Consider the following 24,860-nt stretch of genomic DNA (forward strand, 5'->3'; position numbering starts at 1 on the left):
CTCAAACCACTCACTCTCTCCAATTCTAATCCTGACACATGCTCTACTACTCTCGTAAAAACTCTTGACAGCTCCTAGAAGCTTTCCTCCTATCCCATATATCCTCAAAACCTCCCACAGTGCCTTCCTGTCTACCCTGTCGTAAGCCTTTTCCAGATCCATAAAAGCACAAAAAACATCCTTCCCCTTTCCTATAGCTTTCTCACATATCTGTCTTACCACAAGAATCTGAACTACACAACCTCTACCCGTCCTAAATCCACACTGTTCCTCACCAATTACTCCTTCTGTTCCTCTCCTAATCCTCTCAATCAAGATCCTCCCATAAGCCTTCCCAACTACACTTGACAAGCTAATCCCTCTGAAACTACTACACTCACACTTGTCCCCCTTTCCCTTGTAAAATGAAACTATACAGGCACTCCTCCAGTCCTCCGGCACTCTACCCTCTCTCCAACAAACATTAAATAACCTCACCAGCCAGCCACCATCACTGTACCTCCTTTCTTTTAGACATTCTGCATGGCATCCATCCAGACCAGGTGCCTTACCTGCTTTCATCATCTTAACAACTGCCTTCACTTCATCCTTCCTTATTTCTCCTCCATTTTCCTTACTCATCACGGTCATTTTCTTAGCATTTCACATGCAACTATCTTTCCCTCCCTATCCTCCTTCACATTTAGCAACTCCCTAAAATATTCTGCCCATCTTCCCCTTACTGCCTTCTCTTCCATTATCATCTCTCCATCTGCACCTTTTACCTTTTCTTCTCTACTTGATTCACCTCCTCTTCCTCTCTTAATTTCTTTCCAAATCATCTTTTTATTACTTTTGAAATTTTCTGTCATACTCTCACCCCATTTCACATCTGCTCTCCTCTTCGCCTCCTTAACCTTGTGCTTTACTTCTCTTTTCTTTTCTTTGTACCTCTCATATGACTCCCTCGTCCTATTTTGTAACCAATCTGTGTAAGATCACTTCTTCTCTTCTACAACCTTCTTTGTTTCCTCATCCCACCATTCACTACCCTTCCTTCTATTTCCTCCTGTCTTTCTTGTTCCACACACCATCTTTGCACACTTTGTGACTCCCTCCTTGAACCATCCCCATTCCTCCTCTACTCCTAGTTCTACTCTATCCTTCACTCCCTTCCACTCCTCTCTCAGCTTCTTCTTGTACTCCTTCTCCTTTTCCTTTTCATTTAAAGCGTTCACTCTAAGCACCTCCCTACCTTTTGTCCTTTTCCTCTTCCTCCATCTATCCTCCACTCTCAACTTACCTTCCAACAAAAAATGATCTGATATTCCCCCACCCTCTCCCCTTAGCACATGTACATCCTTAACTCTTCCTATTATACTCCTCTCTACTACTACATAGTCCATTAACACTCTATCTACCACCCTTCTATCCACCACCCTCTCCCATGTGTACTTATGCTTGACTTTCTTCTGAAACACTGTATTTGCTATCATCAACTCTCTTTCTAGACACATCTCCACCATCAACTCTCCACTACAATTCTTTCCTGAAACTCCACATTTCCCAACCACTCCATCAATTGGTTCATTTCCTACCCTAGCATTAAGGTCTCCCAGTACTATTACATTGACATTTCTCCCTAATCCCTCTATGCACTCATTTAAATCTATCCAAAAAGTCTCCCTTTCTTCTACACTCTTCTCACTACCAGGTCCATATGCACTTACAAAAACCCACATCTCCTTTCCCAGTTTCACCTTCATCCACATTATCCTTGAGGAAACCTCCTTCCACTCCACTACACATTTACCTATCTCTTCACTTACTAGTATAGCCACCCCTTCTCTCCCTCGCCCTCTCTTCACTCCTGATAACCTCCCACTTACACTCCCAAACTTACACTCGCCCTTCCCTCTCAACTTAGTTTCACTCAAAGCCAACACATCCATCTTTCTTCTCACAAACATACTACCTATCTCTTCCCTTTTACTCTCATCTGTACCACATCCATGCAAATGAAAAGACCCAAACCTTAGGGTGCTGGTTGGAAAACTCCTAGACCCTCTTATGCCTTTACTTTTTTTAGGAATGTCCCCTGTGGGGCTACAGGGAGAAGGATGCCTGGTCCCAATCCCCGTCCCTTCTTTCTCGCCTCTTACGATCCAAATGGAAATACTTGGTGGCAGTATTCTTTTGTCCCCCACCACATTGCCCCACTCTCACCCTACCAGACAACACAATGGATGGAGTGACCAATGGATATATATCTATATTCTATCATGAAGAGTCATGACAAATGTTCTAACTTGGCCAACACCCTTATAAGGGGGACCAGAGCCTTTGTACTTATATGTACCATAAATCTCCCCTTCTTTCTCTAAACTACAACTATCTTTATAATTGCAAGACCTACCAGGTCCAAGGAATTGACAGCCACGTGCCCGCACAGCAGCCCAAAGATTTGCAGACAGCTGCTGGTGATTTTGATGCTGCAAGATCAGCTCTGTCACAGTTCGTTCTCCGAGGGATCTTGCTGCTCTTACTGCTCTGGACCGACCCTCCTCCTCCACAAGCTGACAGTTGATTAAAGTTACCAATTTGCGCTGCATAGGTCTGGATAGCAGTGAGGATGAACCGTTCACTCCATTTCCTGCTGTGAACAAGAAAGACATTAAAAAGAACATTTCAATATCTTTGTCACACTAAGATCTCACATGCATTTCATAAAATCCTGTAGACTTACATCTATTATGTACATACCAGAAGTTCCACAAATAACTTTAGCCTTGTGCATTTCCCCTAAAACATATGTGTAATTCACCTAGAGCAAATTTATGACTCATAAACATGAAACCAAATCTAAATTCCGTATTTTTCACTCTCATTCACAACAGCAGTCCTCTACACCCCAACAAGGTCTACCACAAAAATTATCAATCTTGTCATTTCTAACTCCTATAGCAGGCCAACTTATACCACATGTAGTCACAATCTTGCTGTCATAATTATAATTAATAATTTGAAAGAAGGCCAAGAATGAAGTGGACAGATTGGGTGAAAAGGTTTTAGATGTAAATGGATTGACCATCAAGAAAGGAAGGAGCAACAGACTGGAGTGGAAGGAGACTGAGTGGATGAAAGGATGATATGGCCAAGGAAATTATTTTATCATCTGCTCCGTATAGTGAATGGATAAGGAGGGGATTGCCATATAATGAACTCAATCAATCCAGTGACTCAAATTTCTTTTGAAGTTCTCAGATTAGCAACAGCTACTGGATTGGTTAACAAGTCACTCACGAAATTTTGTGAAGATGTTGAATAATGCAGGAGAAAGTAGTATACCTTAAGGAACTCTACTGTAGTCTTTTGGTTCCAGATATTTGGCTGTCAGGTTACTCCACACTGTCTGCCAGCTAAGAAGTTAAATAGCCATTCCTTGTCATTGTTGTGGTTATCTGCCTCCATGTTCTCTTTATGATAGTGTTATGGAACTTTATCAAGTGATTTATTTATGTCTATTCCCACTATAGATGTTCCTTCTGGTGGTGCTTTTTTGTTAAATCCTTCCACCACTTCTTGGAGTGATGTATACAAGAAGTGTGTTGATGGAGCAGCATTCTTTGGGAGGTGAACAGATCAGTTATGTTTCTTTCTGTGATCAGTCTTTCCACCAGCTTTGTTATGGCAGACAGTAAATCCCTAACAAGAGATGGATGAACCACACATGCACAACTGCATTCAGGCCATCATCCACCCTCTAAAACATAACCAACATGGGAAGGCCTGGTCACAGAAAAAAAAAACTAACTCTGATGCAAACATCACACAGAACAGTTAATACATATCATCCTACACTGCACCACCTTAGCCATACCCAGAAAATACAATTTTCTTCAAAGAGGGACTTACAGCCCATTCTGGTTAGTCTTACAAGTTACTTTGGGGCAACAGGTCTTTTGCACAAAAGATGTGCACAAGAGATCTGAAGCAACAGAATAATTGATTCAGCATTCTTTTATAGCTATGAACCTTGTTGACAATTTATTGTAATTGTTGCAGATGTCTGTCTTGATTTTTTTTTTTTTTTTTTTTTTTTTTTTTTTACAGGACATGTGTGGGAGCTATTTGATGCCTTATTATGTTCACTGATACCATATTATTCTTTCTGGCGGTTTCTTCTTGCTTAATTTCTCTAAGGAGTTTGAGCGTGTTTGAGATGAGGTGACTGAGAAGTATGATGGGGGCTACTAGGCTGGATGGAGTGAGAAACGAGGTGAGGAGGAGAACCGGGGTGAAAAGGGAGTTGGGAGATAGGGCTGATGAAAGAGTATTGGGGTGGTTTGGACACATGGAAAGAATGAAGAAAGATTAGTGAAAGAGGTGTGGAGGGCAGAGGTGGAAGGAGTGAACATGAGGGGGTGACCAAGGATAAGATGGATGCATGGGGTAAAAGGGACACTGGGAAGGAGGGGAATATCTGTTGAGGAAGGGAGAAGACAGACGATAGGGGTGAATGGAGAACAGCTGTGTATAGGTAACACTGTGAAGCATGGAATGGAACGGGGAGGGATGGGGTGAGGGAGTACATATGAATATTTTGATGCAGACTAAAGGGATTTCTCCCCACCTTCTCGTTTTCTGCATGAGGGGACAGAGAGGAGGGGTCACCGATTAAATGAGGTGACCTTGCGATTGATGTGCTGTGTTTTGCTACACACTGCTTCTGACCCAGGGCAGTGGGTGAGACGCAGGGATGACCCATCATCTAGGAGCCAAGAAAATAGGCAGGGAGGTGTAGTGAATGGGAGTGAAGTATGTGAGGATGAAATGGGTGGGAGTGGATTTATGGCTCCAACTTTGGCTACCTCCTTGTAATGGGGGAAAAAGCCCTTGTTATATGTATTTCTTGTGTGTAGCTGGAGCTGTATATTTTCTGTAACCTCATGGAATGTATCTTTTCCTGGCCTTCTGAATAATTACTGCTATCTCATCCATTGCTCTGTCTATGGATATGGGTCTATGTTGAAGGTCTCTAAATTCTATTTCCTCTGTGCATACTTGTCAATTAGTTTATTTATAATTTGACTGTTCTCTTAGGTGTTGGTTGCATTTTTTCTTCTATTTCTATAGTGACCTTTATTGGGAAGTGGTCTGAGGAGAGGTCATGCACAATTTCCCATGCTGTGTGTTTTTGGAGGAAGGGTAAACACACTGTCATGTCAAGGGAGGTTGCTTGTTGGTTATTTTGAGGAGGTTCCATTGTGGAGTGGTTCCTTGAATTTACATGTTTAAGCTGGTGGGTTGTTCTAGTGCTTTGAGTCAACTTTAAGTCTGCTGTACGTGTGTTAATCCAAATTCAGGTGGTGTATATTTAGATCACATACCAGCATGTGGATTATTAGCACGATGAAAGGTTAGAGTAGCCCCAGGAGCTGATCAGGATGTTTACAATGTCATAAGTTGTTTTCTTTTCTTGTGTTTGGACTGAGATTACCTAGTTTGTAGTGTGACTACCCATATTCACTAATTACACAACAATACAAAGAACAGAGTAACACAAAGATACTCATAACACTAATACACCAAAGCATATCATTCTAAAAGTATATATAATAAATAACAATAACAGCCACTACAACACCACTAATCTCAATCCTGGCACAAGAAAAGAAAATAACTTCTACCTATATATCTCTGCATTGTGAGTTGTCTTCTCTTATTGTTCTGGATGTGGATACTGTAAATTTTGGTGTTAGTTCTGTCTCTTGAATTACAGTTGTGTATGCTGTGTTTATGTAGGAACTGAAGCAGTTACTCATTTATGATAAAACAAAAATTTATCAAATCATTATATCAACAATAAAATAACCCACAAAAAAAATCTCCATTTTTTTCATGCTGTAGCAACATTCAGTGGCTACAGCATGAGAAAAAAATGTTGCCACCTCTTTCATTCCCATCCCATATATCCCTTTCATTTCTTCACACTTGACCCATGTGAACATGGCAAACTACCATTACAAACATAAAAAAAATGTAGCCCACCAACCTGCTGCTGGTTTGAGATATAGTGCGAGTTCTTTGATACAGCGGATGGCTTTGAGATAGTTGTGTACATGGGCGGATGGGACTGGTGGGGGGGCTGAAGATTCGCCTTCATCTACAGCCCCCCCATTCACCACTAGTGACAACAAAGCCCCATTCACAGGAAGCTGGTCCAACTCTAGCCGCATTTCTGTCTGCAATTCAACAGGCATACAGTAAAACATTTAATCTACCTTGAGAAAAATAAAATACTCTTCCTTCTAAAGATCTATCCAACATCTACCAGTACGTAGCAAGGCTTAACATTAGAAGTAAATCCAAAAAGCCCCTTTGCTATGGTGACATGTTCTACATTCTACAAATGGGGCTAATGATGAGTACCTCCTAGGAGTGGTCCTACAAGATGAATGTCACATGAGAATCCTCTCCCTGCTACCCATTTTCTATTATTCATCAACACCCACACTTCCATCTGGAGATTTAACACCAAGAGGCTTATACAGTGAGTCCTCCTTATACGGTAATTCTTTATCCAGTAAATTCACATACATACATACATATACCAAGGCTTTTTTTCCCCCTTACCAGGGGGGTAGCCAAAAAGGACAAGGCACAAAAACATTCCCACCCATTTCATCCCCGAAAACACTCCACACCCCTCCACCCTCCCTCTTATCTTAGCACCTCCTAGATGACGGGTCATCCCTGCACCCTGTCCACTGCCCTGGGTCAGAAGGTCTGGGAGCTGTCAAGAGTTTTTATGAGAGTAGTAGAGCTTGTGTCAGGATTAGAAATGGAGAGAGTGAATGGTTTGAGGTAAAGGTGGGACTTCGTCAGGGATGCGTTATGTCACCCTGGCTGTTCAACTTATACATGGATGGGGTGGTGCGAGAGGTGAATGCAAGGGTAGTGGGTCAGGGATTGGAGATGGTTAAAGAAAATGGAGAAAAGTGGGAGGTGAGCCAGCTGTTGTTTGCGGACGACACTGCGCTTGTGGCAGGATCGGAGGAGGGTTTGAGGAAGCTGGTGACAGAGTTTGGGAGAGTGTGTGATAGAAGAAAGCTGAAGATAAATGTGGGTAAAAGTAAGGTGATGAGATGTACAAGAGGTGAAAGTGGCAGTAATCTGGAAGTGAGCATTAAGGGAGAGCAACTGGAGGAAGTGGATAGTTTTAGATATTTGGGGGCAAATGTGGCAGGAAAGGGTGGAGTGAGGGTGGAGGTAGAATGTAGATTGAGAGAGGCGAGTAAATGCCTTGGTGGTTTAAAAAGTGTAATAAGGAATAGGAATCTGGGAATGGATGCTAAGAGGAGACTGTATGAAGGAGTGATTGTGCCAACAGCACTGTATGGAGCAGAAACATGGAACATGAGAGAGGAAGAGAGAAGGAACTTGAATGTGTTTGAGATGAAGTGTCTGAGAAGTATGATGGGGGTTACTAGGGTAGACAGAGTGAGAAATGAGGAAGTGAGGAGGAGAACAGGGGTGGAAAGTAAATTCACAGTTACGGTATTTGGTAATTACTACCCTTGATTCTATTTACGGTAAGAAAAATTCACAGATACGGTATACGCTCGTGTTTTGGAGGTAAAATTAGATATTTTGAAGAGGAAAGAGCAAGTGAGAAGGTATGTCTGCCATAAGTTGAAACTTGGGTTCAGTATACAGTAAATTCAATTTGTGATAAGGTTTTCAGGAACACATATGTACCGTATAATGAGGACTCACTGTACTTAGTCTCCAGACCAGGCCCCCGATATCTCTTTATCAATATCAATTGCATTTCTTTCATCTTTTGGCAAAAGGACAATTGACAACCAGTGACTATTCTCTTCCTCCTACTACTATTAGCTGGTGACAGAAACTCCCATATTAATGCAACACAGACAAGTCTACAACTTCTTTCCAAAGAGACCTATGAGAGGGCTCAAGGACTGTTGGTAGTCACAAGGCTGCATGTTTCCAGTTAATGAAACTTCAGGCAATAATTATTTCATTAAAAAAATTCCATTCTAGCTAGTGCCAGGAAATCTATGAAGTGATGACTACATTGATCAACTCCTCCCTGTATAGTATATCAATTGCATTAGCTTTTTGTTATCAGTACTTTAGGGACTTTCATGACACACCTACAGACTAGTCACATTAACTTTAATTCAAGAAAGAATGCTGACCACCTTTAACCTCTACTATCCCTTCTTAAATCCTTCCATTACCACTTCCTCATTGGAAGTGTCCTCAAGGATAAAAGTGCTGGTTATTGATGACAGAACACACTACCATAAAAAACAGATTTTGACACAAAGCCTCATAACATATGATGTGTCACCAATATAAGGTATATACTCTGGAGAACAAAATTACCTGGTCATATGGGCACATATTCTTCTGGAGCTTGGAAAGACAAGCCCGACAGACAGTGTGTCCACATCCCAAGCTAATAGGACCACGTTGTCCAGCGTCAAAGTTGTGGCAGCAAATTGGACATGACAGGAACTCTGTCCACTGCGGGGCCTGGATCGGCATCCTATCCTTTTCATGCTATGTTGGGCCTGCAATAAAGAACACAAACACTAATTAGACTACGACACCCACTACTGTTACAATCACAAGTGCAATATGGAATTAATCTCTTTCACTAAGATGGGATCAATGACAGGTACCTGCAAGGTGTGAATGTGGCGTGAAAGGGAGGAGTGGAGGTGGAGGTAGAATGTAGATTGAGGGAAGCAAGTAAATACCTTGGGAGGGATAAAAAGTGTAATGAGAAATAGACATTTGGGAATGGACGCTATGAGGAGATTGTATGAAGGAGTGATTTATGCTGACAGCACTGTATGGGGAAGAAACATGGAACATAAGAGAGGAAGCGAGGAGTTTGAATGTGTTTGGGATGGAGCACCTGAGAAGTATGATAGGGTTTACTAGGCTGGATAGAGTGAGAAATGAGGTGAGGTGAGAGAGAAAACAGGGGTGGAAAGGGAGTTGGGAGATAGGGTTGACAAAAGAATATTAGGATAGTTTGGACACATGGAAAGAATGCGTGAAGGAGGATTAGTAAAAGAGGTGTGGAAGACAATGGTAAAAGGAGTGAACATGAGTGGGCAACCTAGGATGAGATGGATGGATGGGGTAAAAGGGGCACTGGAAAGGAGGGGAATGTCTGTTGAGAAAGGATGGGAGAAGACAGAAGACAAGGGTGAAGGGAGAATGGTTGTATATGGATGATGCTGTGATGCATGAGGGGGAGTGGGTGGGGGATGAGGGAGTATGTATAAAAAATAAATTGACACAGTCCAAAGGGACTTCTCCCTGTCTTCTCCATTTTCCTTTTCTGCATGAAGGGACAGAGAGGAGAAGGGGTTGTCAATTTTATGAAGCAGCCTTGCTGTGGATGTGCTGTGTCTTGCAACACTGCTTCTGGCCCATGGCAGTGAGTGGGCGAGATGCAGGGATGACCTGTCATCCAGGTGGAGCCAAGATAAGAGGGAGGGAGGGGGATGGATGGGAGTGGAGTATATGGAAATGGAATGGATGGGAGTGGATTTTATGCCTTTTTTTTTGGCTACCTCCCTTGTAAGCCTTTGGTATATGTATGTAATACTGAGCATGTTTTTTTTTTTTCCCTAACATTCCTGAGGTTAACAACAGATACCTGCAAGTTATGGTCCTACAAAATGGGTATCTGAGAGAACAGTCTCCCTGCCACATGTCTCCAAAGCCCATCAACACGTGCATTTTCATATTGGGGGTGCCCCATGGGACCAACACTTGATTTCCAGACTAGGCCCGAGATCCATCTCTATCAATTTGGTATGTTTTCCACTTTTTCACACAAGGAGAGCTGACAACCAGGGGCTTCCCTCCTCTTACACTACAACATTGGTAACAGATGTCGAGAGCAAAAGATTTTGGTTTAGAGGTGAAATATGAAAAGCAATTTATGTACCAAAAAATTTCTTCCTCTTATATGGGAGGTTGCCAGCCAAAGAGAGTACCCACCCTCCACCCATCTGGTTCACTTTTAAAAATCTCTCGGCTCCCTGGGGATGAAGGGTCATCCCTGCCCTCTACTTCCAACGCCCAAGTCAGAGGCAATGCAGCAAGACAACACCTCCACAGCAAGGCCTGACAGCCAAGGTTGGTTTACTCCCCCACTGGTTGATTAAAACCACTTGCCAAACAAGGAAAACCATAATTTCTGACAAAGCATCCTATTCTATCCTATTCTGACCCAACCTGACATAATCAGATGCAAACTGAATTGAGGCCTTTAAAAGTCATGCATACTTAGGCTCAATCAAGCTGTTTGAAGTATAGGCTAATGGAAACATGAAATATTGAGGAATGTTCCTGGCCCAGATGTTTTCAATCTGGATAATTTAGGAATGCAAAGAACAGCATTCATTACCTAGATGCATGTTCACTGACAGGGATAGTGTCCAGGGGTTGGAAAAGGGTCTGTGTGGTTTCAATTCAAGAAAAAGTGAGAAGAAACTTTCATTTACAGACCAGTGTTTCTGATTAGCATGATAGCTAAATTATGAGGATAAAAGTTGTAAAGGACAAGTGGATAAATACCTTGAAAAGAAGACTACTTTGACAGACTGCCAATTTGGTCTAAAAAAAATGCAACATTATGTGTATCAAGTCTATAGGACCAACGTCAGGTACCTGGTTGTGATGATCATGCAGGACAGACAGCAGATAGTATCATCTCCCTGCTGCCCATTTTTAAAACCCATCACCACCATCTGGAGGTGCAACCCTTAGTGGCTGACACTCGGTCTTCAGATCAGACCACAAGATCTCATCAACTTCATAGTATTTCTTCCACTTTTTCACATACAGAGAGCCGACTCCTATGGCGCTACTTTCTGACAGTGACGAGAAACAGTCTTGCATTAATGCAACACAGGTTCTTCCCAGAGAAATCAATCAGAGGACCCCCAAGACCTGTTGCCAGCCATGTGGGGCTGCTAGCTTCCAATCAGTGAAACTCAAGGATTATGTGAAGTTGGATCTAGAGATAACCTTTGATAAGGTCTATCAATCAATATACCAAGAGCTTTTTCATCCTTATGAGGGAGGTAGTCAAGTCAAAGGCATGTACCTACTCCCACAAACTCCACTCCTATCCACCACCCTTTCCTCTCTCCCATCTTAGCTCCTCATGGATGATGGATCATCCCTGTATCCCGCCCACTACCCTGGGTTAGAGGCAATGCAGCAAGACATAGTACATCTACAGCAAGGCCATTTCACTTATTCAGAGACCACCCCTTCTCCATCCTCTCATGAAGAAAAAGACAAAGAGAAATCCCTTCGGACTGCTTCAAAATATCATTCACACGTAAGCATCCATCCCCCATTCCTTCCTTGTATGAGAGTATCATCTATACACAGCCACTCTCCCCATTTGATAAGGTATCACACAACTAATATACAATCTGTATTCTATTTCAATGATCAAACTAATCAAACTGTGAATGTAGGATATTATCATCCAAATTTTGCTTTTTCAAGAAACACTTGAATGAAATGACTACTAAAATCCTTCTTCTTGATTATTTATTAGTAGTCTGCCAAACTATCAGTAGAAAAAGTTACAAAATATTATGAACAATGGCAAGATTAAAGTATATCTCCTTGTGAGAGATGAACACCAACATATACACATCTGTATTGGTTACTTATTAAAGCAAGAACTAACAAAATGTAAATTTTGAGAGTGCAAGACTTGAAATATAGGAAAATAAAATACATACATATACCAAGGCTTTTTCCCCCTTACAAGGGAGGTAGCCAAAAAGGGAAAGGCATAAAATCATTTCCACCCATTCCATCCCTGAATACACTCCACACCCCTCCACCCTCCCTCTTATCTGAGCACCTCCTGGATGACGGGTCATCCCTGCACCTTGTCCACTGCACTGGGTCAGAAGCAGTGTCGCAAGACAAAGCAAAGCCACTTCATTAATTCGGCGACCCCCCCTCTCCGTCCCCCCCATTGCATAAAAGGAGAGGACAGGGAGAAATCCCTTCGGGCTGCGTCAACTTCTGCTCACACATACTACCTCATCCCCACCCCCCCGCCCATTCCACCTCATGCAATCACAACATCATCCATATACAACCATTCTCCATTCACCCCTGTCTTCTGTCCTCTCCTGTCCTTCCTCAACAGACATTCCCCTCTTCCCCAAAGCCCCCTTCACCCCATCCATCCACCTCATCCTAGGACGTCCCCTCATGTTCACTCCCTCCACATCTGCCTTCCATACCTCTTTTACTAGTCTTTCTTCACTCATTCTTTCCATGTGTCCAAACCATCCTAATATTCTTTCATCAACCCTATCTCCCAGCTCCTTTTCCACCCCTGTTCTCCTCCTCATTTCTCACTCTATCTAGCCTAGTAACCCCCATCATACTTCTCAGACACCTCATCTCAAACACATTCAAACTCCTTCTCTCTTCTTCGCTTATGTTCCATGTTTCTGCCCCATACAGTGCTGTTGGCACCAGTGCTATTATTATATTGAAGCAGTGTAGAGCATTATAGGCTGGTTGAGCCATGAACTAACATGGAAATGGGTGTTTAAAGCCTCTGAAACCTAGGCCACATGGCTAATAAACTGCCACTTGGTGTCAAGAAGCGAGGTGAAAATCTTTAAGAAAAAATAATAATAATGAATCTTATGACATTAAGAAAAATTAACTGGAGATAACAACAAGATATAATAATTGAAAATGGTTGTTCCTGGGTGGCACAACAGAGTATTTTAGGAATAAAAGGGCTAAGAGAACCTATACAAGATAAAGAAAATGAAGTATATTGGAGCCCTTAAAGGAAGCCACTTAGAATGAACGAGACTTTCTAGATGACTGATACATGATAAAGTAGTTCAGGATAAGATGTAAGGATGGAGATAACTAACTACTGGTGCAAGTTATCAGTACTAACATTTAGAGTTCTATGTCTATGTTTGGCCAACACTAAGCACCAGTGCTCAGCTAAAACATATTTGCAAATGATGAAAAGACCAGGATGAAAATAAAAGATGAGAAGATAAGGATGACAGCAAGCGGTTATAAAAAAGGCCTCCACAGTGTACTGAGTCATGTAAATGCCAAAAAACTCAAATTACAATCAATCCATCAATTTCTTGCCCCTGATCTCTCTTGTAGAGGACCCATGGCCTCCAGGAAACGGACATCCTCCAATCAAAATCATAAATCACTTAGAGAAGATACATTGCATTAAAAGTCTGGATATTGTAGCTTTGGGACACAGTTGTCATTCCCTAGACTGTCTGGCCGAGAAGTCCAGTCCCCCTAAGGAACAACAGCTGAAACAGGGTTTTCCTGCAAGTCCTTTATAGAGTGTATGTTGTGTTGTTGGCATGCATGATTGTGTTGTATAGTATCGGCAGAAGTGCTGTATCCTCGACAGTTATCTGCACTGCTGGTAGCTTAGAATGGCTGCATGGTGGCCGCATCGCATTCTAGCCAGGTGGAATCTGTCCTTTCGGGGGTGAGTGGATTCAGAGGGATGGATATCAGGGGGTCTGGCACACAGCAATGTGTTGTCTTTTCAGTTTGTTGATGGAGCAGAGAGTGACATTATTATGGATATGATTCCAGACGCTGTCTGGTGGTTGTGGAGAGAGTGAAGTATTTGTGTGTACGAGTGTGTTGTTCATGTAGAGGCATGGTGTGTACTTGAGTTCTATTGTCCAGTTGGTGAAAAGTGTGGCTGTAGATTTGGTTGGGGCTATTTCGAGTCTATTTGTAGTGAACCAGGTGTTGAGTATTTCTAGATATGGTTGTAGCATTTCTGCAGCTTTGTCTGCATTATGGTCTGTGCATGTAATTGTTATGTCAAATGTGTAGGAACAGATTTGTACTTCTGAGGTGTCAGATGAGGGTATATTGTGCATGTATACATTAAAGAGTGTGGGGGATAGAACTGAGCCCTATGGTATTCCATTCATGTTTATGGTATGTGATGATTGGCCATTATATGAAACATAGGCATTTCTACCTGCTAGATAATTGACCAGCCACCTTTTGGTATTATTGTGCATATTTGTGTTATATATGAGTTGTAGTAGGAGGCGTTCTATGACCTTGGAAGGGGTGCAGAGAAGTGCAATTGGGTAGCGTGATGTTGGAACTATTGGGTCTTTGTTGGGTTTGGTGATGGTGATGATTTTCCCATGTTTCTAGATGTCAGGTAGTGTTGTGTGAATAACTAGTTTACAATGCTGGTGAGTGCTTGTATATCATGTGATCCAATGTGTTTTAGGTGGACATTACTTATGTTGTCAGGGACACAGGAGGATGAGTGCTTGAGGTTATGGATTATATGTTTTATCTGACTGTCTATGAAGGGTGTATAATCTGGGACTGTGTGGAAATCTTTCAGGGTGAAGGGTATGATGGCTTGTCTGTGCAAAATGATTTAGTGTGTTTTCTTGTTATCTGTTTGAGGGCAAATTGACTGTTCCTGTGGTTATTGATGTGTGAAAGTGTGTTGTGTTACTGTTGGATAGTGTAATGCTGTTGAGTGTTTCATACAGTTTACTGGTGTCCGTTCTGTGATTAACCTTTTCAATACAAGTCAAATCATCACGCGCAGCATCAATGCTTAATGTAAAATGCATTATATCATTTGCATTATAAAACATAAAGTCACTGCTGTATTACTCAATCTTTCACTCAGAATAATAAACACAGAAAACATGATCAAATCAGTTCACAGAATTCGAGGGTCACTTAGCTACAGCTACAAAATAAATATAATCAAGACGTCAACGCTGGCATCTTCATTACACCTACACAGGTGTCATCGTATGGAAGTGGTTAAGTGTGTTGACAAAATTTTGCCACTTTTGTGTTTTCTGTTTATGTATTTCGTTGTTTATCTCAGTGTGTAGTTCTTGTATTTGGTCTGCTTATATTGTGGCATCGGTGTGGGAGTATTGTGTTTAAGTGTATCACATTGTCTGATGAGGCCTTGGATTTATGATGAGAAGCTGGGGTTGTGTGATTTTCTGTTGCTTTTGGGGATGTATTTCTCATCTGCATTTTGTATGATTGTATTAAAAGTGTGCTCAGCAGTGTTTATGTTTGTGATTGGTGTACTGTTGTCTCAAAATGTTGTTCTGTCTCATTGGTAAAAGCTTCCCAGTTTGCTCTCTTGTAATTGGTGTGTGTTTGTGGCCAACTGGAGTGCTTTGTGTTCTGGTGGTGAGGACAACTGGAAGGTGGTCGGATCCAATGGCTCCAAACACTTTTTATGAAACTGTTCACATTAGGCGGGGGGGGGAGAGAAGGTGATATCAGGAGAGGAGGGGGTGAAGAGGGCTAGATGGGGGATATGTATATGAATAAGTATGTTGTTCATAATTGTCAGTGAGTTAAGTTGTGCTAGCATATCAAGCCTTCTGTCCACATTGGGGTTGTTGATATACCATGCCAACAACTTGGCACTCAAGTCATCACCCATGATAAAGTTTGGGGTGCTGGCAAATTGATTAAGATAAGGCCTTAAGTTATTTAGATCTGTGAGTGATGAATGTTAATTATTGTCAGTGAGGACTCGCTGCCTGTTCAGATTTGAATTGATTGTGTTTCAGTGGTGTTGTCTGTGGTATGTAAGAGAGTTTTAGTAGTGGCACTTTTGTCCATGAAGCAGATTGACTGGTGGATTAGGGTGATGAGCCCACCACAGTAACCATCATTCCAGTTTTGTCTAATGGTGGCAAAATTGTAAAAAATGGGTGTTTTTGAGAGTTTCTTATTTTTGTTTCCTGTATGATGGCAACATGTATATTGTGTTATTTGAGGAAGCATTCAAGTTTATATATTTTGTGTTGATACCATCAATGTCATATTGTAAGATGTTGAGGTGTGTTCTGTAGGTGTCATAGGCTGTTGTCCAGGGTTGGGATATTGGTGAGGAAGGATTAGGATCAGGATTAGGAGGAGGAAGAGTGATTGGGAAAGAGTGTGGGGAGAGGATATGGCAAGGGTGCAGGCTGGGGTTGGGAGGGTGGGAGTGAGGTTATGGGTAGGCAACTAGATCATATCCAGGTGTTTGTGTATTGATTTCTGTCAGCAAGTGCTGTGCAAGTGAGCTGGGCCCAGTTTTTGTATGAGATGCATTGAGCTGAACTCTTTTGTCTGTCTGCTTGAGGTGATGGGTTTAGAGTAGAGGTTCTCAACCTGGGGTACATTAGAGGAAATTTGGAGGTACGTGACAGGTTTCTGAAAATAATCAGGCTGTAATTGCAAACCTGTTTTTAGAAGTGGCCTACATGTGCTAGGCTAGATGTAACCTCCTCTGAATTGTCTATATTAACATTTTAATGTAGTAATATGTGTCTGTGTCATAATTTAAGCTTAATAAACTAAGCTAATTAACCATGCATTCATTTTCATCCTTACTGATGTTGCATTGTGGGTAAGGGGTACGTGACTAATACTGAAAGACTTCAAGGGGTACATATGATTAAAAAGGTTGAGAACCCTTAGTTTAAAGCATGGTGGACATGTATATGTATATTTTGTGGTGAACACTGGACTGCTCTTTACATTGCAGTATGAGTTGCTCTGTGTCTTCTGTGTGGTGACTGGATCTGAGAGTAGTTTGAATCTATGGCCAGGCCGATTCTCTGCAAAAAAAAATTGTCAGGTTCAAGTCTCTCCCGTGTACATATCAAGCGGGACCTAACCTACAAGCAGTATACTGGAATCCAACAGTGACGATCAGCAAGTGGAATAACCCATAAGCCATCAAATCAGCCACAGGACAACTAGTTCCAACCTCCATACCCCTACTAGCACTAATGTGCTCTCAGCCCTTAGATCAATGCTCTCCCACCCTACATTGGTAACCTCCCAGAGCTGTGAAACTGCTACACCACCACCCACAAAAAAAACTCCATCATCACATCCACCATATACTAACCCACCATCTAGTTATAAGTTACTAACCCTAGCAGTGAAAAATGTCAACAATTTGAGTAACAAAATTTTCTATGTCCATGATACATGCTTAGATGAAAAGGTTGATATATGGCATTTGGTATAACTGAAACATGGCTTCAACCTACTATATCTAATTCTGTTGTAAATAGCAATGGTGCAGGAGCCTATGTAAAAGATGGTCTCAGTGCCCAAGTAATAGAATTGGACAATCTTCATCCAAATACTTTACTTCTCTTCATACCAAAATCTAATCTCCACTTGCTAATTGTTTATTGTCCTCCCTCAAACACCCTGAAGAAAATACAGCTCTCCCCAACTACAAATACCAATTTACCCTAGGCAAAAAGCTTATTATAATGGGGGATTTCAACCTTCCCAATGTTATGTGGACCAAAAACCCACACCAGAATCTACCTCACACTGAAAAAATGTTCCTAAACCTCTTTAACATCTTAGGCTTTACCCAGCTAGTCACTGAACCAACATTCATCTCATCAGGAAATACCCTTGACTTAGTACTCACCACTGACAAAGATCGCATTGCAGAAATTTCTGTTCTGCCCCCTTATCTTTGCTGTGGCCATACCTTGGTGAAACTTTCTATTATATACCAAAACATCACAGATAATCATTCAATCACTAACTCATATCGGCAGCCCAACTGGGCGAGGTGGATTACAGAGGAATCAGACAAGCCCTCTCCATGCATAGTTGGGAAAACTTCACAACCTTGATACTAATGAAACAGCCAAGTATATTTCACTGAATATACATAACACAGTTACATGTCCCCCACAAACCACCTCCCAAAGCTTACCCTCCTTGGCATAAGAAGATTCCAAGACATCTTTTTAAACAAAGATATAGGCCTGGCAAGGATACAAACAAGCAAGATACCAACATGGCTGTAGGTCTTACCAAGCTCAACTGAAACTTTACCAACTCAATGACACCAATACAAGGCTATGCCAGGCTTCTCTCACCATGCAAAAGACTTCCTTTTTAGTCAAAGGAAGAAGAAACCAAAAATTTTCTATTCCTATATCAGACATAAAAAAGTAGCATGGCCAAAGACTGGACCTCTCAAAATGAACAATGCACTAACTGACACTCCACTGAGGATAGCAAACAAATTTGTAGTCACTCTCAACAGTCTTCTCAATAACCACAATAAATGAACCTGCTCCCCATCAACACTCTACTGAGACAATCTCTAATCTACATTTCATCTTCAATGAGATCAGAGATCACCTGAAAGCCCTAAAAACAGTGATATGGGACCTGAAAATATACATCCTCTTGCCCTGAAAGAATGTGCAAACAAACTTGCTCTTTCTTTCTACATCCTGAACAAGAAATCTGTAAACTTTGGTACAATTCCCCAATGTTAGAAAACCTCATATATAACCCCAATCTTTAAGAATGGCTCCAAGACTGACCCATTAAACTATCGACTAATCAGCTTAATAACAATTCCTTGCAAAACTCTTGGAAGAATAATAAACAAAACTCTCCACAGCTTCCTAGATAACCACTCTATCTGACAACTCCCAATTCAGTTTAAGGGTAAAGAAACCTGTACATGACAAACTAATTCTCACATACAACTATGTTACCCACAATTATGACCAAGGCTCTACAATTGACTTAAATGTTATTCAACTTCATTAAGGTCCAGCACAATCTCATGGATAAACTAGTCTGCCTCAGTATTTCTGGTAATCTGCTACGATGGATCAGTTTTCTTACAGGGTACACTATGCAAGCCTCCATCAATGGAACGTTGAGATTCCTAAGCCTATCCTCAGCAGAGTGCTGCAGGGCTCCATCCTGGGTCTTACCATTCCTGATCTTTGTCAACCACATTGGAGCTAGTTTATCCTACAAATATATGCTTTTTGCTGATGACCTCAAGTTGTACCTCAACTATTATGCTAAGTCCTTGCCTGGATCATCCCTAACCTTGCATGAGGATATCACTACCCTGTCTGCCACAGCTACATCCTGGGACTTAAAATTTGCTTAAGAGAAATGTGTTCACCTGTAGTTTACTAGCTGTATTACTCTGAGTTAACAAGTGTTTACTTCTTGGATAAGTCTTCCATCACTCCAAAGACTGCTCACAAAAATCTTGGTGTCCCAGTTCAGATTCCATCAACACATAAGAGATACTGTCTGCAAGGCTGGATGTGGTACTCCCCACAGTTCATGACTACTCTCTTCATCTCTGATATTCGGCATATCCTGGACTTTGCCTCACCAGTCTGGAATCTTGGATTTGTGGGTAACACCAATCAACTAGAGTCAGTCCAGTGTGGGTGGACCAAGCAGGCAACTAGTCTTGGTGACTTTCCTTACTCTACACATCTAAAATGATTAAATCTATTTTCCATCAAAGGCAGGAATGGTATCATTTTGTGCTATAAAATTTCCCAGGGTCTTTCTCCCATCCATCCCACAGATATATTCCACCCCTCTCTTCATCCCATCACCAAAGGTCATCAATACAAAATTCATCCTCAGCACATTTTCACTTAAGTCCACAGATGATTCTTTTCATGTACAGGAACCAGGCACTTGAACACTTCCATCTCAGGTAGAAGCCCAATCACTCACACAATTCAAGGGCAAACTCCTTCCTGCTTTAGGGGATGAACTCTTCAGCTACATCTAAACTTAACATCTCACAAACATCCCACAATCAACAAACAATATTTACTATACAGAAAATAAAGTAGCCATATATCCAAAGTCATCTTCTATACCAGATTCTAGATAGAATATTATTAGGTATACACTATATCAGCCAAATCATTAATTATGTCCTGTTGTTTTAAATTTGGCTGGAGCATCTCTAGTTTTCTTGGGCCATTCCATATGCAGTCAGAGACTGCTAGAAGATTTTGGCCTAGCCAGGTAAGTACTGCTTTAACAACAGATGGTGTCTTGAATGCAGTCATGCTGGCGTTATTCTTGTCTGGTGTGTGAGGGTTTTCTCTATAGGACTTGTATCTAGGGGCTATATCAATCACAGACTCCATCACTGAAATAATCACTATATAAATACAAATAAAGATGACAACCTACACTATTACACACAAATACATCCCTACACACACATTCACCTGAAAAGGATACATCCCACAGTTTCAACCTCTCAACTTGACAACAAACCACATACTGACAGGCGATCTGCATTCAAATTACACTAACCCCTCAATATAACAAACCTTATCATAGCAAATTTCAGTCATAACAAACACATCATTCCTTTCTAAGTACCTGCAGGCAAAACAAACCTAGTTCTGTGAAGGAGTTGGAAGTTCACACATGATCATAATGATGCAATCTGCAACTTCAAGCCAACCCCACAGGGTTGTGTGTTTGTGTCATTCAATTGTTACCTATTGCATCTAGTTTTACTACCTGGCATTGTTAGTATAGTACTATAAAAAAAAAATTACATTACACTTCAATATGATTATTACACTGACATGTACTATATATATAGGTAATCAACTGCTTTGAACACATGCAACGTCAAGACACCATTGGACATACTGCAATTTTGGATATAACATAACAACATTCCACCTAAATGGTTCATTACAACAAGGGTGTATTGCACTGGATATTGGCAAAAGTACCAAGACCATCAGCAATCTATTCCATTGGAAGTGAAACAATTTCAACAGTAAAGGAGAAGAAAGATCTACAAGTACTGACCTGGGATAATTAGTCACCTAACAAGCACATTGACAAAACTGTTGGCGAGATACAATGACCCTCCCCCTCAAGAACCTATTCTGCCCCTGATAAGAATATGCTGCAGTGTGCGCACCCCACAAAAAATAAATCAATCAACAACAAAAAATACATAAGAAATAAAATAAAATTGAATAAATTGACAAGCCCAGACAATTACCGTCAGCAGCACCCACATTGATTACCAACCTAGTGAATGAACCATAACAGGAAAGATGACAATTATTAGCTCTGTGAACTCTGATAGAAAGAAGAAAGCCCTGTGATATAATTGCAGTATTCAGACGATGTAAGTGGAAAAATTAACAGGGAAGATCTCAAGGTAATTTAGAACAGTTACAAAACCATCGCAATGTCATGGAAAAAAATGAAAAAGACATCCCAGAAGAAACAGTTTTCTATACAAATGTACATTCTTACTGGATACCCTGAAAGTGGAAGTCTCCCTCTGATAGACTGATTTACAACCATTTACAAAATACTGATATTTTGGACCTTTATCCACTTTCATATTTAATTTACAGTGAAAGACCACTTTGAGCCTTCCACTTAACTGACTGACCTTTAGAAATGCCGTCCTTTTTTCCACACTAAGTATGAAATAGGATCTAGCTATTGCCTAAGTTTTACTTGCAACTCCCATTGCAATAACTGAGGCATTCTACCTCTGTTATCTATGGTCAGAGTTCACATAAGCCTTAAACAAAACTATACTTACAGCATATACCCTATGACCCAAAAGGAAAAGAAATTAAGCGCCTGGATTAGAATGACACACTAATCTTGAGATGTTGTAATTCATTAGGGGGCGAGTGTTCCTCCAGAAAGCATCTTAATTCAACCCGTCACAAATACGAAACTTTCATTCTGTAACTCATTGTAACATATGTGCGAACTACTTCTCTCATTAGTATCAACACTATTCTCTGTGAAGTGCCGCAAATTGAACTTTCACTTCATATAATGTTGCGTACATATAGAAAATGCTATCGGCGAAAGGTTGTTATTGCGAGATCACTAGATCAAAACCATTTTTACTACATACACATACAGATCTACAGGGAATATCTGTGATAACAGTAATCTCGTAACATCTAAATTTATCTTTTAGTAAGTTTAAGCTTACAATATGTCTTCTGAATGAATAACATGCGTGACTTCTTTCCTGCAGTCGGTTTGTGTCACCTATCAATCCAGGCAGCCATATTGAACTCGACATATTATAAAGAAATATGTAAAAGTATATTATTCAGTATATATAAAACATCAGATAATAATCATATATTTTGTACTTAGGATTTCTAGTACGTATGTAGATAATATATATAAATATACATGATGAAGTAATTCATTTCCAATAATACTATGTTAGGGATTACTGATGTATCGTTCTTGATTCGATGTTATTCATGTATACGCTCATAGTAAAACAGTCACTAGTATTGTAATCATGAGTGATTATTACTTGAAAGTATATATTCTATGAAAATCAAGATCACCCTGATACTTATGTAAAAAAATGTACTCAAGTATATGTACTATGATATTGTGCTATGTTTGGTTGTGCCCACCATATATTTAGGGTCTTCATACTATCTATATTATATCACATCATTTTATATTATGTTATGTTATATTATATCATACCATATTATATTATACTATATTATATTATATTATATTATACTATACTATATTATATTATACTATATTATATTATATTATATTATATTATATTATATTATATTATATTATATTATATTATATTATATTATATTATATTATATTATATTATATTATATTATATTATATTATATTACATTATATTATACTTTAACACTTCTTTTGTTAAAATTTCATCATTCGTTCTTTCCGTGTGTCCAAACCATCCCAATGATCTTTTATGAGCCGTATCTGCCATCTTCTTTTCCACTCACACTCTCCTCCTCACATCCTCGTTTCTCATTCTACCCAACCTTGTAAACCCTACCATACTTCTCAGACATTTCATCTCAAACGTATTCAAGCTTTTCCTCTCTGCCTCTCTTAAATCTAAAGTCTCTGTCCCATACAAAGCCTTCGGCATAAGCACCCCTTCATACAATCTCCTCTTTGCATCCACTCCCAGATGTCTATTTCTCATAATAATTTTTAGTCCCCCAAGGCATTTATTTGCTTCTCTCAATCTACAACTTACCTCCACCTCCATCCCTCCCTTTCCTGCCAAATGCGACCCCAAATACCTAAAGCTATCCACTTCCTCCAACCTCTTTTCTTTTAGATTTACTTCCAACTCACAGCCATCCTCTAGCCTTGTGCATCTCATCACCTTGCTTTTACCCACATTTACCTTCAACTTTCTCCTATTGCATAATTTCCCGAACTCTGTCACTGACTCCCTTAACCCCCTGAATACCGTGACGCCTACGCCGGCGTCATGAGGCGCAAGTGGGTGCCAGCGTCGGCTTTTTGATTATATTTATCATGTAGTTGTAGCTGAGTGATCCTCTTATTCTGTGAACAGGCTTGGTCACTTTTTCAGTGGCTACAAAAATTCTGGATGAAAGAGAACGAATGTAACAGCTGAAACTTTATATCTTATAATACGCGTATTGTGATGCATCATCGTACGTCAGACAGATAATGTGCGCGCGAATGTTTGACTCATATTGATGAGGATAGCCCCTTCGCTGACCCAGCTACAAGCGCAGTGTCGTCAGCAAACAACAACTGGCTCACCTCCATTTTCTTTAATGATATCCAATCCCCTGCCCATTACTCTCGCCTTTACCTCCTGCACCAGCCCGTCCATGTACATATTGAACAGCCAGGGCGACATGACACAGCCATGATGTAGTCCCACCTTAACCTTGCTCTCTTCATTTCCCATCCTACCACATGCTTTACTGTTCTCGTAAAAACTCTTGACTGCTCTTAACATTTTTCCCTAATCCCATATATCTGCAAATCCTCCCAGAGTGCCTTCCTGCCTACTCAGTCATAATCTTTTTCTAAATCCACAAAGCTCCTCCCCCAAAAAAACAAAAAAACAAAATCCTTACCTTTTCCCAAAACTTCCTCACACATCTGTCTTACCACAAAAATATTATCCACGCAACTTCTACCTTTCCTAAGCCCATCCTGTTCCTCACAAATTACTCATTCTGTTCCTCTCCTAATCCTCTCAATCAAAACACCTCCGTAAGGCTTCCCAACTACACAAAAAAAAATATATCCCTCTGAAACTACTACACTCACATTTGTCCCCTTTTCTCTCGTAAAGTGGAACTATACAGGCACTCCTCTAGTCCTCTGGCACTCTGCCCTCCCTTGGACGCACATTAAACACCTCATCAGCCAATCTACTATAAATGTACCTCCCTTCTTCAGACACTCCACGTGACACCATTTAATCCAGGAGCCTTAACTGTTCGCATCGTTTTCAGAGCTACTTGCACCTCAACTTTTCTTATTTTTCCTCCATTTTCCTCCCCCATTACTGTCATTTCCTTAGCGCCTCCCACTCCTACCACCAATCCCACCCCATCTTCCTCCACATTCAACAGCTCTCTAAAATACTCCTCCCATCTTCCCTCTACCGCCTCCTCTTCAGTCAAAATCTCTCCATCTGTACCTTTTCCCTATTCTTCTCTACTTAACTCGTCTCCCTTACCTCTCTTAATTTCCTTTCGAAACATACTTTCATTGCTTTCAAAAATGTATGTCATACTCCTCTCCCATTTTACATTTGCTCTTCTTTTTGCCTCCTTTATATTTTGTTTTGCTTCTCTTCTTTTTTTTTTAATACTTCTCATATTTTTCTCAAATCCTATCTTGTAACCAGTCCCTGAATGCTCACTTCATCTCTTCTACTACCTTTTTCAATTCATCATCCCACCACTCACTACCCTTCATTCTATTCCTTCCGTCCTTCTTGTTCCACATACAACCTTTGCATACCTTGTTACTGCCTCCTTTAAATAATCCCATTCCTCTTCAACACCAACTTCCACTTTATCCTTCACAACCTCCCACACTTCTTTCATTTACTCCTTGTAAGCTACCCCTGC

The 24,860-nt window shown here is 40.7% G+C and overlaps 1 protein-coding gene across 4 annotated transcripts in view; it reads right to left on the reverse strand.

Annotated features, from left to right (window-relative positions):
* LOC143029568 (roquin-2-like) overlaps nucleotides 1-22,004 on the reverse strand; it is an 85,340-nt gene extending 63,336 nt beyond the window's left edge. For 3 of the 4 annotated variants that reach the window (XR_012966848.1, XM_076192233.1, XM_076192235.1), the window contains exons 1-4: nucleotides 21,917-22,004; nucleotides 8,395-8,582; nucleotides 6,035-6,224; nucleotides 2,396-2,635 (exon numbers count right to left, since the gene is read on the reverse strand). Coding sequence is in view for 3 of the 4 variants with exons in the window: in XM_076192233.1 (XP_076048348.1) it covers nucleotides 2,396-2,635; nucleotides 6,035-6,224; nucleotides 8,395-8,556 (592 nt within the window). In the remaining variant the exon portion in view is untranslated. The remainder of the gene's footprint in view (nucleotides 1-2,395; nucleotides 2,636-6,034; nucleotides 6,225-8,394; nucleotides 8,583-21,916) is intronic. The other variant, XM_076192234.1, reaches the window with a different exon arrangement.
* Nucleotides 22,005-24,860: the final 2,856 nt, after the last annotated feature.

The sequence above is a fragment of the Oratosquilla oratoria genome, chromosome 11 (assembly GCF_046742065.1).
Source record: "Oratosquilla oratoria isolate Oo_2021 chromosome 11, ASM4674206v1, whole genome shotgun sequence".
In the NCBI taxonomy this organism is placed as follows: domain Eukaryota; kingdom Metazoa; phylum Arthropoda; class Malacostraca; order Stomatopoda; family Squillidae; genus Oratosquilla; species Oratosquilla oratoria.